Source organism: Asparagus officinalis, chromosome 2 (genome assembly GCF_001876935.1).
Source record: "Asparagus officinalis chromosome 2, Aspof.V1, whole genome shotgun sequence".
NCBI classification, from domain to species: Eukaryota; Viridiplantae; Streptophyta; class Magnoliopsida; order Asparagales; family Asparagaceae; genus Asparagus; species Asparagus officinalis.
The window spans coordinates 82,500,349-82,516,043 of NC_033795.1; the positions used below are offsets into that span (position 1 = coordinate 82,500,349).

The window sequence follows — 15,695 nt, forward strand, 5'->3', positions numbered from 1 at the left end:
GTTCCTGAATTGGATGATCAGGAAATTAATTTTGAAGAACAGGGGGGACAGGATGGGGTTACTGTGTGTCCAGGCACGGTGCAACCACCGCCACCTGCACACGGCAGCAACCCACCCGAGGCAGGGGGTGGACGGTGATGGTTCAGCGGCATGACGGGGGTCCGAGTTGTTGGAGGGACCTTCGTTGTTGCCTTCGGATACTCTGGCTGAGCCTGTTTCTGAGTTAGCAGAGTCGAATACTAGTACTAAGGAGATTATTAATACTGAGGAGATTGGCAAGGGAAAAAGGAAGAAAGTGCCTTTGACTAAGCTTCGTGATTATGTGACTAATACAGTGCAGATAATAAGTCCGGTCTCCTCGCCACCTGCCTCAGTTAAGACCTCAGGTACTGCTTTCCCTATAACCAGTTTTGTGAATTGTAACAAATTTTCTGTGGGACATAGAAGTTTTCTTGCAGCCATAACTACAGGTACTGAGCCCAAGTCCTTTCGAGAGGCTATGGAGGATGCTGGATGGAGGGAAGCCATGCATAGCGAGATTCGCGCTCTGGAAGAGAATGGGACTTGGGAGATGGTTGATTTACCCCCTGGAAAGCGGGCTCTAGGGAGCAGATGGGTGTACAAGGTGAAATACAATTCAGATGGGAGCCTGGAACGTCTCAAGGCACGTTTGGTCATATTTGGGAATCACCAGATTGAAGGAATCGATTACACTGATACTTTTGCTCCTGTTGCTAAGATGACTACTGTTCGTACTTTCTTAGCTGTAGCAGCTGTAAAGAGATGGGAGTTGCATCAGATGGATGTACACAACGCATTCTTACATGGAGATTTAAATGAAGAGGTGTATATGAAATTGCCACCTGGATTTCATGGGCATGCTCCAGGGAAGGTGTGCAGACTGCGCAAATCTCTGTATGGTTTGAAGCAGGCACCTAGATGTTGGTTTGCAAAGCTAGCAGGAGCGTTGCGTACGTATGGTTTTACTCAGTCTTACTCAGACTATTCATTATTTGGTTATATCAAAGGGAAAGTACAGATTAATATTCTGGTATATGTTGATGATCTGATTATTTCTGGGAATGACTCGGTTGCACTGTCTGAATTTAAACAATATCTGAGTAAATGTTTTCATATGAAAGATTTGGGTATTCTCAAATATTTCTTGGGGGTAGAGGTTGCTCGAAGTGCAGAAGGGATTTATTTATGTCAACGTAAATATACTCTAGACATTATTTCTGAGACAGGACTTCTTGGAGCAAAGCCAGTTTCTTTTCCAATGGAGCAGAATCACAGGCTCAGCACTTCTGAGAGCGCGGACTTGGAGGATCCCGAGGCGTACCGTCGGCTGGTTGGACGGCTTATTTACCTGGCTTTTACTCGACCAGATCTGGCTTATTCTGTTCATATTTTGTCTCAGTTCCTTCAGGCACCAAAGCAGGATCACTATGATGCAGCACTCAGAGTGGTTCGCTATTTAAAGGGATGTCCTGGACAGGGGATTTTGCTTCGAAGTGATTGTAATTTGACACTTACTGGGTGGTGTGATTCTGATTGGGCAAGTTGTCCTATTACCAGACGTTCTCTGTCAGGATGGGTTGTCTTTCTGGGGAGTTCACCTATCTCCTGGAAGACAAAGAAGCAGGTTACTGTTTCTCGCTCTTCAGCTGAGGCAGAATATCGATCTATGGCTGCAGTATTATGTGAATTGAAGTGGCTCAAAGGCTTGTTACTCAGTCTAGGAATTCGACACCCTGGTCCTATGCCAGTACACTGTGACAGTCAGTCTGCTATTCATTTAGCTCAGAATCCTGTTTTTCATGAGCGTACTAAACATATTGAAGTTGATTGTCACTTCCTTCGGGATGCTATTCGAGATGGGTTGATTACTACTGTTCATGTTCCTACAGTTGAACAGCTAGCAGATATTTTTACCAAGGCTCTTGGGAAGCAGCAGTTTCAGTTTCTACTCAGCAAGTTGGGCATTTGTGACCTTCATGCTCCAACTTGAGGGAAGGTGTTAGGAAAGAATATATGTTAGGAAATAATATATATATATAGTATATATTTTATATGGATGTTTGGAAAGAATATATGTTAGGAAATAATATATATAGTATATTGTTTTCCCTGATTATTAGCCTGTGATTACAGGTTTGTACGCTATATATTGAACACTCTGTGAATAATAAGAAAATGACCTTTCATCCCAATTTTATCAAGTATCTGATCAACTTCAAACCATAGTGCATGTGATTGCTGCTGTGACAAGTTACAAAAGTAGAAGGGCAGCTAAGCCTGAATCTATTATTAGTCATATTTTTCTCGGCTAGATGGCGCTTAAAAACCCTATTGTTTCACCACGTTTACGTTAAATGCCCTAAGTTGTAAAAAGTAGCATTTTAATACTCTTAAGTTGCAAAAAATTTAGCATTTTAATATCTAAAGTTGTAAAAAATTGGCATGTTAGTACCTTCTGTTAGTTTCATATAGGAATATTCGTAGGAATATTCCCATGTGATTAGCGCGTGACATTTTAATAATTATATTGACCACGTTTATTGTTATATTTACCACTATGCCTATCCTTCATCATTTTATTAAATTTCTGTGGAGGGGTATTTTTTTCATAACGGTGTTCATCATATTCTAACGGTAGACACCTTAGGGTATTTATGTAATATTTTTTGCAATTTAGAATATTTATCTGTAAAGATGGTGAAACAATAGGGTACTTTTAAGTGTCATTTTAGCCTATTTTTCTCTGTTATAAGAATTACAACCATGTGCGGTTTATGTGGGCAAGAATGGGACTCTTCTTCTGCATTTCCTGTCAATTGAAGCTGGGGGGAAACTTTACGGCAACCTCCCATCTTCAAAAATGACAACTGTGACAGTGAGGAGTTGGGCGAGCAGTTTGAATGATGGCAATTGAAAGAGAAGTGAGAGCAAGCCAACTAGGACTCAGTTGGGGTCAAAAGAAAAAGCATGCCACTTCTAACTGTCGGTTAAACCTCATATCAGATTATACTTTTTTTTTCTTAATTATGAGCTTCACATGTTTTACCATTCATCAAGAGTTTTGTTATATGATGGTCATCTCATTATGCAATAGGAGGGGGACAGCTCATCTGTCCCCTCTGTAGGTCCCATATTTTGGGTCCTTAGCAAATTTTTCCCACCCTTAATATGGTTTTATAAGCACTAAAACAAATTTTAACAAAATACAGCTAAACGCCGCACGTGCATACACTGCAAGCGACAGCTAGGGGTCGAGTGCACAAACCGTGTGCGCCCAACAGCAAACTAAACCCAACGAAGACCAACCCATCACTCTCATGAGAAACCGCGTACATGCAAAAGAGAGGCGCAAAAATAATAAATAAATAAATCTCCCTCAACCCTATAAAACCCCAAACCTAAATCTCTCATCCTACGTTCAACACCCTCACGCTCTGTTCTGCCTTCACCACCCTCACCGTTCTCAAAATGCCGAAACACAAGAATCCGACACGTGCACTGGCCGCCCGTGCTTGGCGCCTCCTCCGCCTCGCCTTCAACCGTCTCAGGTCCCTCTGCACCGATCACCGCCGCCGCTCCTCTAGACTGCATTATGGTGAGCACGAGCTTTCCTTCGACGAGACCCCAATCTTTCGGTTCATGAGGAAGCATCCACATCCATTTCGTTCGTGCGCTGATTCAAGGTTGGACAGTCTATATGATGATGGAGAAGATGACGACACTGGCAGCTGTGATCCTAGTCAAAGTAGAATAGAACGCGAAGTGGATCGCGGTGATGAAGGAGAGATCGATGTCAGGGCCGAAGAGTTCATATCGAGGTTTTACGGCGAGATTAAGCTTCAGAGGGAGAGGTCTTGGTTGAGATACAATGAGATGCTCTATAGGGGCATGAGTTGATTAATTGGAACGGTGTGAAAAAGTGATGACTATAGATTTTTTTTTTTAATTCTATTTTTCCATTTTTATTTGGCATCGATCAACATTTTCACCAATAAATTAACCGACAAGGGTTCACATGGAGATACTGGGACGAATGGTGAACCTAAACGATCAATGCAGTTCATCCGGTGCTGCAGAAAGTACAATAATTTGTGAAATAGCTCATACGCTATGCAAGGCACAATTAATTGTTTATCTTGATTTATGTGGGCCTCAAAAAGTACAATAATTGATTCTTGCTTGCACTCAACACTACCATAAAAATCCTCCCCCTTTCCCCTGAGTTTGCTCAAAGAGTCTCACTAGAGGCACACCATGAACCACACTCTCAACCACACCCCTACACTCTCTATAGTGCTAGTGGGCCATGCATGATATTTTTTTAAAAATATCATGCATGGCCCACTAACACTATAGAGAGTGTAGGGGTGTGGTTGAGAATGTGGTTCATGGTGTGTCTCTAACATTATTTTTGCTCAAAATCTTAGCTCTTGTCAAGCTGGAGTCAATGTAGGTTAAACTGGTAAGACATTATAATCATGCCAGAACTTCCGTTGCTTTGTTTATAATGTGTGTGTGTTTTTTTTCCCCTTCCAATTGTTTGGTAGAAACCACATTTAGTAACTTTTGACGCAGTGCGGAAGTGATAACCTCGGAATCTGTCAAGGGTGTTCTCCGAATCCATAAAGAACGATATCCGAATCCACGAAAAACTTCGAATCCACAAAGAAAATATTGAAAGAGAAATTTTATTGATGAAAAGATATGCCTCTAGTGCTTACAATACTCTGCTTAAATAGAAAAAGATACAAGACTCCTACTAAGACTCAAACTTTACCAAAAATAGAGATAACAAAACTCTTCCTAAAAAGACTCCTTAAGATTAGGGAAGTCAATTGGTCAAATTTGGGATCAAACCGGATTTGCTTCCTAACCAAAACAAGCTCCTAAATCATTACCAAAAAATAGTAAAAAAACTGACAAAAACGCTGATATCTCTCAATCCGGAGGGAATTTGGCGAAACGGACGGTGGCAAAACGAACTTCGTTAGGTTTGGTCGGCCTCGTCTCGAAAAAATACGCGAATTTTCATATATAATTCGTCCAATTCCTACTTTCGGTTTGAAAGATATGATCCGTTCTTCATGGCAAGTTATTTTCCTCGACCGGGTCCGCATTTAGGCTTGAGTCTGTCCAGCTTCGACATAAATATGTCCGCCGTGTGTTCTGTAGTGGATCTTTTATGGTTCATAGTTCTTTACTGTCCCTATTAATCCCATATATTGCTTTGTTGTCTTTCGCATTTCTCACTTTCATTTTTCAGTTTGTAAGATGACAATGCTTGCATATATATATCTTTGTTTATAAGCATCTTTTATAATATAGTCTACATTAATATGTCTCGCTTTTGCTTTCAGTTAATAAGATTACCATGCTCTGATATACGTTTGCTTATAATTATTTTCTAACATAGTCTACATTTGGTTTTTTTTTTTTTTTCCAGCAAGCTGTGAACATTTGATATACTCTTAGGAACGGGAGGTATTGGGAAAGATAGCCGGTTCGATGGTAACGAACGTCATCAGCAATACCCTGATCAGTTCATACACAATCCCTTCAAACTTGTGAGGAGTCACTTTCTTTACTTTTGTGAGGAGTTGCAATACCCTGATTAGTTCATACAGAATCCCTTCAGACTTTGTGTGGAGTCACTTTCTTTACTTTTGTGAGGAGTTACCCCAAAACAACGTTCCGATGGGTAAATATCGGAAACATCTGTAACCTATAAAAGCAAAAAAAATCCTTGTTGTGACAGTTATGAGCGCCTGGAGGTTGAAGTAAAAGCGAAATGACGATTGTTGGGTTTGGTTAAGTACTATAATAAGATCAAACAGCCACAGTCGATCGTTCAGAATAGCTAGTAGCCTTGCAGTAGACAAGCACGCGTCAAGGCTTTAAGAAAAACAGATCATAGAGAATTGCATTCACCTCTACGTACAGCGCAGCGCGAGAGAAACGTGTGGAGATCAATGGAATGGCTTTCGAAAATAGTACATGATGTTAAAAAAGAAACTAAGAGATCATAACAGTGTTACATGATGTATCAAGTTCTCATGAAAGTTTGACAGAGAAACATTTTCACTTTTTCCCCATAACGCGAGGGAATCTTTTATGTATTGATCAACCTCGTACTAGCCCTGGAAAACTGCCTCCTCAACGTTTGAAGCAAAGCCAGGAGCAGGCAATCTGTGCTCAGATATTTCAGCAAGTACAAGATGGAATGTCTTGCAGAGTACGCATTTGTTGATGCTTTTAGTCTTCAACTCGAACTCGAACTTCCTTAACACATTCCCCAAAACTGTGAATTGGAGTTGCATAAGAACCACTCATTAGCGTAATAAAGAAGGTGTTCTTAACTTCTATGAAAGATTCCTTTGTTGACCAACAAAAAAAAAGATAAAAAGTACACAGACAAATCCAGATGAAAACGTCTGCGATGAAATATTTTTTGAATATCATCTACATTACCTTAACTGGGGATAAACTAAAGTGGTTGAGGGACTTTTGATCTCAAATCTGGAAGGCTACTCAGATACGCCTGTAATCGGCCTGTTGCTGCAAGTATCAAACCTGAAACAGGATTTTAACAGTCAGGAGCTGAACATAACTCCCCAACTTATAAGCAATACTAAAGGATTTTAGAAATACCAAGCAGCTTACATATTATACAGATAAATTCTCATTGGACGCTAATCAAGCAAGAGTTGCTTTTGAGCTCAATGTATAATACAAATTTTCAAGTTTCAACAATATGGAGCAACAATACAACTTACGGGATAGACATGGATTAGAAAGCAACATAGCAACTTAATCAATTATTCAGAAACTGCAAATAAAAATGAAATATATACATAAACTATGATGGCAAAAAGCCCAAAAGAATTGTGTTTGATGTATATACTATGGGCTGCTCTTAATAGTTCTGAACTCTAGCCATTCACCCCCAACCAAAACACCCACCAAAATAAAAGGGGAAAAAAACTAGATAGCTCTCTGCTTCGAATAACTCTTAACGGTGTCATAGACTCATAATACCTTAAATTTCATCATTCAAAATAATTTGAAAAGAAAGATGAAAGACGTAAGAACACAGAACATAAGGTGACCATATACTTCGCTCAAGTTTTATCACCTTGAAACAAGGCAGAAGGCCTCCCAGGTCTTGATTTGAATTCTGGATGGAACTGCACACCTATGTAGTAAGGATGATTAGGTAGCTCCAAAACCTGCTCAAGAATCCAAGATTATATCAGGTACCTGCTTGCAGTATAAACTAAGAACAAATCAGACTTCAAGCTATATTTAATATACCTCCATTCTTCTTCCACTTTCATCATTTCCCACAAACTTTAGCCCCGCACCTTCAAGTTGTTCAATAAAATCAGGATTCACCTGATTTATAAAAGCGAGAATGCTTATGAGAAATAGCATCTAGTTTGATGAGTATGACTCCAGTATACATGCAGTGCTAAGCATAAAATTAAGATCAATCACAATCACTTTCACACAAGAAATTATTAACCTTTATCTTAAGACAGAAGGACATAATACATAGCTTCTTTAGTTTGTCCACGAGAAAGAGTTTTTCCTGTTTTTAATTGAGCTGACAGAGTAAAAGTTATTGTATATTCTGCACAAGTACAGATGTTGACTCAAAAGATGACTTCATGATCTTTTTTCATGATCTTTTACCAAAAGAAAATGTCGCTGTGAGCCTTTGGTGTGCAATTCAGATTCAGTTATTGCTTTTGCTTCCCTAAACCTATTTTTCAGCTAGATTTTTTTTCCAGAAGAAAACAAAAAGAAATCATATATGAAATCATTTTCTTCATTTATACATCAAAGGAGTTATACATTAATGGATATCAACGTCAACTTCCTTCCAGATCCCTTGCCTCTCATAATTCCCTTTAACGCTTGTTAGAATATAAAAATATAACCCTCAACCCTCATGTAATGGTTAGGGGCCTTAACATGGTATCAGAGTAACCAGGTTCAAATTCTACCGATACGAATTTAAAGCGATTTTCTAAAGAAATTGACGCCGCCTGTGAGTTGGGATTTCAGCCCATAACAAGGGTGCTCAATCTACAGGCCATGATGTTAGAATATAAAAATATAACCCTCAACTCTCACCATAACTTTGGAGTTTTGCTATAATGGTTAGGGACTTTAACAAAGCTAAAGGGAATCCCTTCAGATGACATTCCGCACATATATTCAAGAACTATTTACAAATGCCTAAATAAACAATTACATAATGTACACATGCATGGAAAAAATTAAAGGCACCTGCATACAAGAAACCAAAAATCTATAGATCGCTTGGTGTAAAAGCTACAAGCACAGATTTACTTGGTGTAAAAGCTAGAAACACAGATTTAATAGGATAACCTCTACAAACCTCATATCTGTGACGATGACGCTCGTCCACACAGGCAGGATTTTGATATCTAGCAGAAATAATGTGAGTAGCAAGAAACATAAGTTTAAATAGAATTAGTTGTTTGACAGCCGATAATTATTTGCATAATTTCCTACATGTAAGGAGTACTAAGTATGCAATTTCAAAAGTAAAAGATGGATTCAATGATAAGATGAAAGGTCTGTCAAAGCATACAGCTTAGAAGTGAGACAATCAGGATTTTTGAAGAATGTAATCCGAGAACCCAATCGCATAGTACTTCCCATGTGTGTTCTTGAACCCTACATCAGTGAGTCACATAATGAGAACACAATATTTGTTAGGGGTAATTGCATATTAGTCCCTTAAATCATTCTTGATTGCCAAAATGTCCCTCAAATCTGAGTATCTGCCAAAAAATCCCTCAAACCTTCATTTTTATTGCCAAATCGTCCCTCTGGTTAGGTGAAGATATTAATTTGGGTGAAATTCCGTTGACTCAAACGGAAATGGATGGATTGTCTATATTTCCCCCAAACCCAAACTAGAGTTGTTCCAATGGTTAAATTTCCCTCTGAAGTCTCTATATAATCCCCTAAATTCTTTCCTGTACTATATTCCTCTTCATCTCCTCTAACTTCCAAAACTAAAAAAGAAGAATTTTCAGGGGTGCTTGGGTAATCTTACATGTTGGGTTAAGGCTTAACCCAAATGCACATAGAGGAATTAACAGAATCCCTGACAGAGGGACAAATTGGCAATAAAAGTGAAGATTCGTGGACTCTTTGGCAGACACTAAGATTTGAGGGACTTTTGGCAATTAAGATAATTTAAGGGACTAACATGCAATTACCCATATCTGTTAATGCGCATATATAAACAAATTTGACTAATCAAATACCTCAGGCATGAAAATCACAACAGGATTTGGTGTATCAGCATCAAATTCTTCACTATTTGCTCTTTCCAAACCCAGAACCTATTTCAAGTAAACAAGATACAAAAGGGTGTTTATGCTTAAAGATTGAAAGGCTATTATTCTAATATTGACAAGATATGAATAAGCAATGTGGCTACACATACAGATCTCGAATATTCAATAACAGAAATCTGCATCCCCAAGCAAATGCCAAGATATGGAATTTTATTCTCTCTGGCGAACTTCGCAGCCAATATCATTCCTTGCACTCCACGATCACCAAATCCACCAGGAACCAAAACGCATGAACAACTCTAAAAATTAAAAATAAAAACATATAAGCAGCAAATTTTCATTTAACAGACAACTATGTAGGTTAATGTAGAAACGTAGAGATACGTAAATTGCCCAAATCACACGGAGTAATTTTACCTTAAGAGTTTCCCATGCCTTAGCATGTGCTTCTGGTGTCTGCATGAAAAGAAACACAGGATAAGCACATAAGGTTGTTCCAGATAACACAATAAAGATGGTAGATGAACCCATACCATTCGTGCACTTTCATCTTCGAGATCTGACGCTGCAATCCATTCAACTGATGGTTTCATAGAGCAAGCAACACAAGCATGTAGTAGAGCCTGAAATGCAAAGTGCACTGTGCCCATTGATTACATTCATCAAAAATCTCATCAGATATGAAGTATAAACCTAAGCAACAGAATCCATCTCATTAAAACATTAGCTATGTATCACAGTTTTTTTTTTCCACACAAGATGGTGGATGCCTAGTGTTCATTAAGAGGAAAGAAACGGAAGAGGGTTCAATCCCTGTAACTAGAATATCTCTTACCAGTCAAGATCTTCATCCACAGTAATGCATCCAAAAACTATCTTTTAAAATAGAAAGGAAAAAATCATGAATATATAGGGTTTCCAATTTCTGTCTATTCGATGTTGTGGTTTGATACTAAGCCAGAAGTCCAGTTGAAGGGAGCAAAGATCCTAATTTCAAAGTTGAACTATAGCAACTCTATATGTTTTATTTAGAATCTTAAATACATTGATGAAGAAATCTATTTCATATTCCAGTTTACAAACTATATGGATTTGCTGAATTAATTAAGTTCTCATTTGACAGAAAACTTGTTGACCGAAAAATATAATCTTATTTCTCGTCATAACAACGTGGCAAGACCAGATATGAAATTTTAAAAATATTTTGCACGATATTAAGAACCAATTGATAACAGTCAACAGACATCTCACCTTTATTACAGATAAATAAGCATCTGATAAGCCTGTGTATTTTCCAACCATAGCAATCTTAACCTGCAGAGCAATAAGGAAATGTATCTAACCTTAATAAACGGAAAAGGTAATATGTAACAGAACAACATGAGGTGGCATTAATATCACTGACAGATTCTGTAAGGTTATCGTATGTTTCTGCCATTTTCGTCCATGCCTGCAAATCTGGGGGAGAAGCCATGCTAAAAAAAACTTGTAAATTAGATCAGAACTGTTACTATGTAGATGTGCAAATCTATGTTGAAGAATAACAGGGAAATTTTCAAATTAAGAGTCTTACCTTATACAGTTCAACTGTTTCAGTATAGCCTCATGAGCATTTTGGTTCTGGATGCAGGTTGTCAATCAGAATATCAAGCTAAATTTTTGAGCTTATTAATTAGCGAGAAGCTAAAGCAGAAAGCATGGATGCAGATTTGGTGATACAAAACATCCAATTTGATCATCAGTGAAAAACTACAGGAACTCACCCGAAGTAAGAGTGGAACATGCCAAATGTTTGGAACATCATGAACATTGAGAATGTTAGCTACCTAAAAGACCAAACAAAATTCAAAGAATAATTATTTACGCATACCAAGCAGTGAGCGCTTTAAAGCATATAAACTCACCGGGACATGGCAAAATTGTGAGAGCTTCTCCTTCGTACCGTGTAGTAAAGGCTAAATTTTGACCAAAAAATGTATGTCAATTATGGATTTATTCACTACCAAAATCAAACAAACAATTCACAGAAGTCAGCAAATGAGAACAAAAATTGGTCTATTAAGGCTGCCTGCATTGCTAAAGTAAGCTGCATATTGTCTTCTAGTTTACATTTGTGTGCATGCCGTTTCATTTACTAATAAAAACTACAGCTAGGGTCTTATTAATTTAACTAGAGAAGGCAAGAGCTACCAAGCACAAAACACCAGGAAAAGGTGAAAATAAACAAGATGCAATTCAATATAAATAATCAGTGAGCAGTACACGTTTAAACCAGAACGAAGGACAGCCAATTGGATGCCTTTCTATGTAAAGATTATGAATATATGTAAGCAGATCTTTTTCTGGACAACTCAGAAGTTGCAACAACAAATCTACAAAGGAAATAATGTCTGCATTTTAAGTGCCTCTGATGAGTCAAATCTGAGTTTTTTACCTGAGCTGAGCGACATGCTAGTAGGTCAGGAGTCAAGCCTAACGCCCTTAGTTCTCTCACACTATGTTGAGTTGGCTTAGTTTTCTGCAGAATGAAGAACAGATAATAAGAAAATTTGAACGAGCCCATGATCATGTTAGCTATCTATCTGCATGATTCTTTAACATCCTTTTTAAAAATATCATTTAACAATATAGTTTCTGGGAAAAGTAATCTACCCCTCGGCATCTTGAGAGAGAACAAAGATATAATACATGGAAAACGCATATATAACTTATTATCCCTACTTATGATGATATAAGGTGAAGGTAGGAATATTTACCTGTTCGCCGACTACACCAAGTACTGGCACAAGGCTCACATGAACGAGGCAGAAATTTTCTTTTCCTGAAGGAGGAATTTGAATACTTTTCAAATACAATAGCCAGTGAATAAAACAGCTACAACTATACAACCATAAAGGAAAATGGCAGAACTCAAAACAGGAATAGTTCCAAGAGACGACATCTGATTGAAGTGGGAAATAACTGATAAATACATAGAGACTAATCAGCATTTTGATCTTAAGAAAATGTAAAGGAAATAAACAATATTGTGGAAGCACCTAACTACCTAAGTAACAATTTGGAGCATAAAAACCGCAATCGGTTTGATTCTTTGCTAAAAGGAGTAATATATAATGTGCTAAGCCTAAATTTCCAGCCCTTTTCAAGCTTCATTATTGTTTCAGTTTGACACAGTGCCCTCCCATATTACATAGTTTAGAGGCTACTGTTTGGTTGCTTTATGCATTAAGGATTCTTCGGTTTTTATTTATCTACAGTTGAAATTTTTGAACTGTATTGGTGTAATAGCATGCATGTATTGTGATTTTTTTTTTAAATAAAAAGTTAATATTATATGACTTCCACCTCTTCTTTACACGCTTATTAATCCCTACTTATTAGGCCTTGTAATGCATTCTCTTTCAACAAATAGTAATAGATATTACAAGATAGCAGCTACCAAACAGGTAACTCTACTAGCAGCACAACTGTGTTTAGTTTTGACTGGCACATTATCTTCTCTAGACAAGTACCGATGCTGCTATGCAAGTGATAAAAAAACAAGTTCCTTTCCACATACATATGCTTGCCTCTAATCGGGAGATCCTTTATCCTTTTTATGGAATAAAAGTACCAAAAAATGGAGAGGCTAAAGGTTTAAACTCACCAACTGAAAATGATAACTGGCGCAAAGCTTCGATAAATGGCATAGATTCTATATCACCTGAAAATACCAAGGATTTTAAAGTTTCACCTGTGCAAGGACAAACAATTCTAATTCCAGGAGCATTTCTTTAGATCCTACCTACAGTTCCACCCAATTCAATTACACATACATCAGCTGGCCCACTTTTTCCATCAACAGGAACTGAAGACACCGACTCAATCCAATCCTTTATGGCATCAGTTATATGAGGGACAACCTGTACATATATATTACAGAAATTTATCAAATGCACATAGCATCACCAGTGTTTTTTTCTGAAGAACATAAAAGCAAACATGACCACAAGACTTCAAAACATTACCTGAACAGTCTTTCCAAGATAATCACCTCTCCTTTCCTTGTCGAGGACAGACTGAGACAGCAAAGATAGAGCCTTAATTAGCTAAGGATCATGCTAAAAGTTTGGTTGTCAAAAGTATTTTACTTGGAATCAACTTGCCTGGTATATCTTGCCTGTAGTAATATTGTTGTCTCTGGTGAGAGTAACATCCAAAAAGCGTTCATAGTTCCCAAGATCCAAATCAACCTACATATACAAATCGAGTTAGTTAGGTAATATAATAACAAAGGAAAAGGACAAAAGACAAACCAAATAAAGAAACACAGTGAAACTCAAGAGGAAAATTTTCTGCGTAAGTTTATGTACATGCAATCAATCATATGTAGATCAATGTAGAATAACAGTCAAAAAAGAAAAAATCCCATACAACAAAACAGGCACTAGTTAGTTGTGCACTAATAGTTTAAGTAAGCTTTACACTGGCTCAAGAAAGAAGTATGAATCATAAAGATGGTTAATAAGCAATGTCCTAATATACAAGGTTCAGCTAAAACTTTGGGTGAACAATACATCAACACATCTAAAATAAGCATCCTGCAAGCATTCTGGCTATGCAACAGTTATAAAGTGAGCAACTGTGAGTACTGTCTGTTAGTTATCCTAGAGACAATACGTCAGTACTACTAAGAAAATAGCTTCTCAAATCAGTCACTATCGTCGTCGTTGTCGTCGTCGTCATCATCACCACAAACCATTTTCGATCAAAATGCTCTCAGCTACATATACAGAAGTTCTGTCTCGCTCACTTCTGTTTGCTGCCAAGCCCTATTACTTTTAGCAAGAAATAGTCAGGCCTTAAAACTTTGATGGCCAGTTCGGAGGTAGGTCATTAAATTAGTGCTCAATAATCTCACTGTCAAGGCAATCAATGAATCTACATGCAAAATGTTGCTGAATAGAACACATAACCATAAACATATATCGCGAGCACTTGCTAAATCACGTAGTTTAAAAATAAGACCAAAGAGAAGAACCTCGCCGCCATCATCAAGCACAAAAACCTCCCCATGTTCAAACGGTGACATGGTCCCTGCATCTGTGTTCAAATAGGGGTCTGCATTCAAACAAAACAAAGACATCAGTGAACAAAAAAGAAAGCCTAAAGCTAAAAGCAAATAACCCTAGGCAATAAGTGGTGTGAAACATCATAAATTGATTTAATTGAAGAAGACATGACGATCCAATTTTTTTTTTTATTTACACATCCAATTTCATCAAAGCCAAAAAGCTTTATGACTCCCTATTTTAGCCTACAATGGGAAAAACCCCCCATTGCGATTTAAGTTGTCCCCAAGCAAAAAATAATTGCTTGATTAGACTAGATTTGTAAAATTCGACTTCTGGTGTAGTGAAAAAGATAATTTATACGGTATCAGCTCAAAATTGCACCATTTCAATCCTCATTGCATCAAAATTTCAAAAAAAAAATCCAATCTTGGACGCACAAAGGACCAAAAGAGACATCTTTAGGGCAAAATAAATTGACCTATTTTGATGGAGGTGACCCTAAGCCCGCAGTTCTTGAGAACGACGCCGATGCTGCTAGCGGTGACCCCCTTCCCCAGCCCTGTAGAATAGGGGGGGTTTTGCGTAAGTTACTCTGCAGGAACAATTTAAATGGAGAACGCAACCGACAAAAGTTTGATCGTGGCCGTCGGAGTGAGCGCGTACCCCAGAGGAGCACGAAAGGTAAGTTGCGCCGCGGGTGATGTTACCGCGGTTCTTAAACCCCAGATGGGCTTCGAGAGGAGGTGGAGCCTATTAGTGTACGTTTGAAGCTTAAGCAACCGATAAAATAAAGAGGTTAGAATAAATAAATAAATAATAATAATGATGATTAGGAATAAAGAAGGTTACCATGATAATTGAGGAGCCCAAAAATCCTAAATTTTAACGAGGGTCAGATTTTGGGAATCTGATGACTGATATCTAGAGATAAGGAGAGGGTTTTATATTGAGAGGGGATGAATAGGGTTTTGAGGGTGAAAGGTCAAAAATGGACAAATGATGACAAAGAACTTTTGACCCTTTTTTGGTCAAGAATCCATGCAAGATAATCTAATTGATAAAAAATAAATAAAAGAGTTAAAAAGGAAATAATATATGTACATGGATATGAAACGGTATCATCTTATCGATAATGATACCGAGTATCTGGTTGAACGGATAGTATGCAGAAGAACCAAAATATCAACCGAGTATCTGGTTGAACGGATGGTATGCAAAAGAACCAAAATATCACACGTCGAGTTATTATATTAGTATCCTACTGAGTATCTGGTTGAACGGA

At 37.8% G+C, this 15,695-nt stretch overlaps 2 protein-coding genes and 1 long non-coding RNA gene across 3 annotated transcripts; 1 reads left to right on the plus strand and 2 right to left on the minus strand.

The window, feature by feature from the left end:
* LOC109829696 lies at window positions 3,264-4,041 on the plus strand. Its single transcript, XM_020396738.1, has one exon. The coding sequence runs from the start codon at window positions 3,490-3,492 to the stop codon at window positions 3,916-3,918; it is 429 nt and encodes a 142-aa protein (XP_020252327.1). The 5' UTR covers window positions 3,264-3,489; the 3' UTR covers window positions 3,919-4,041.
* LOC109831865 (CTP synthase-like) lies at window positions 5,971-14,973 on the minus strand. Its single transcript, XM_020399333.1, has 23 exons — window positions 14,892-14,973; window positions 14,380-14,459; window positions 13,505-13,591; window positions 13,367-13,417; window positions 13,144-13,261; window positions 13,006-13,062; window positions 12,116-12,180; window positions 11,794-11,877; window positions 11,264-11,314; window positions 11,123-11,185; window positions 10,933-10,979; window positions 10,765-10,834; window positions 10,611-10,673; window positions 9,893-9,982; window positions 9,777-9,815; window positions 9,509-9,658; window positions 9,327-9,404; window positions 8,642-8,727; window positions 8,426-8,474; window positions 7,333-7,413; window positions 7,154-7,247; window positions 6,490-6,591; window positions 5,971-6,319 (listed from the first exon to the last, which is right to left on the minus strand). Exons 2-22 carry the CDS (start codon window positions 14,428-14,430, stop codon window positions 6,506-6,508), a joined length of 1,560 nt encoding a protein of 519 aa, XP_020254922.1. The 5' UTR covers window positions 14,431-14,459; window positions 14,892-14,973; the 3' UTR covers window positions 5,971-6,319; window positions 6,490-6,505.
* Window positions 14,973-15,396, minus strand: LOC109831866. Its single transcript, XR_002244570.1, has 3 exons — window positions 15,263-15,396; window positions 15,077-15,183; window positions 14,973-15,005 (listed from the first exon to the last, which is right to left on the minus strand). It is a non-coding gene; the product is annotated as an uncharacterized LOC109831866 (long non-coding RNA).

Coding starts and splice junctions, on each gene's coding strand:
- LOC109829696 (XM_020396738.1), top strand. CDS start 3,490: ATGCCGAAACACAAGAATCCGACACGTGCACTGGCCGCCCGTGCTTGG.
- LOC109831865 (XM_020399333.1), bottom strand. CDS start 14,430: ATGTCACCGTTTGAACATGGGGAGGTTTTTGTGCTTGATGATGGCGGC. Junction 13,418..13,504: donor CTACAGGCAAGATATACCAG/GCAAGTTGATTC, acceptor TTGCTGTCTCAG/TCTGTCCTCGACAAGGAAAG. Junction 9,405..9,508: donor TTATTGAATATTCGAGATCT/GTATGTGTAGCC, acceptor TACTTGAAATAG/GTTCTGGGTTTGGAAAGAGC.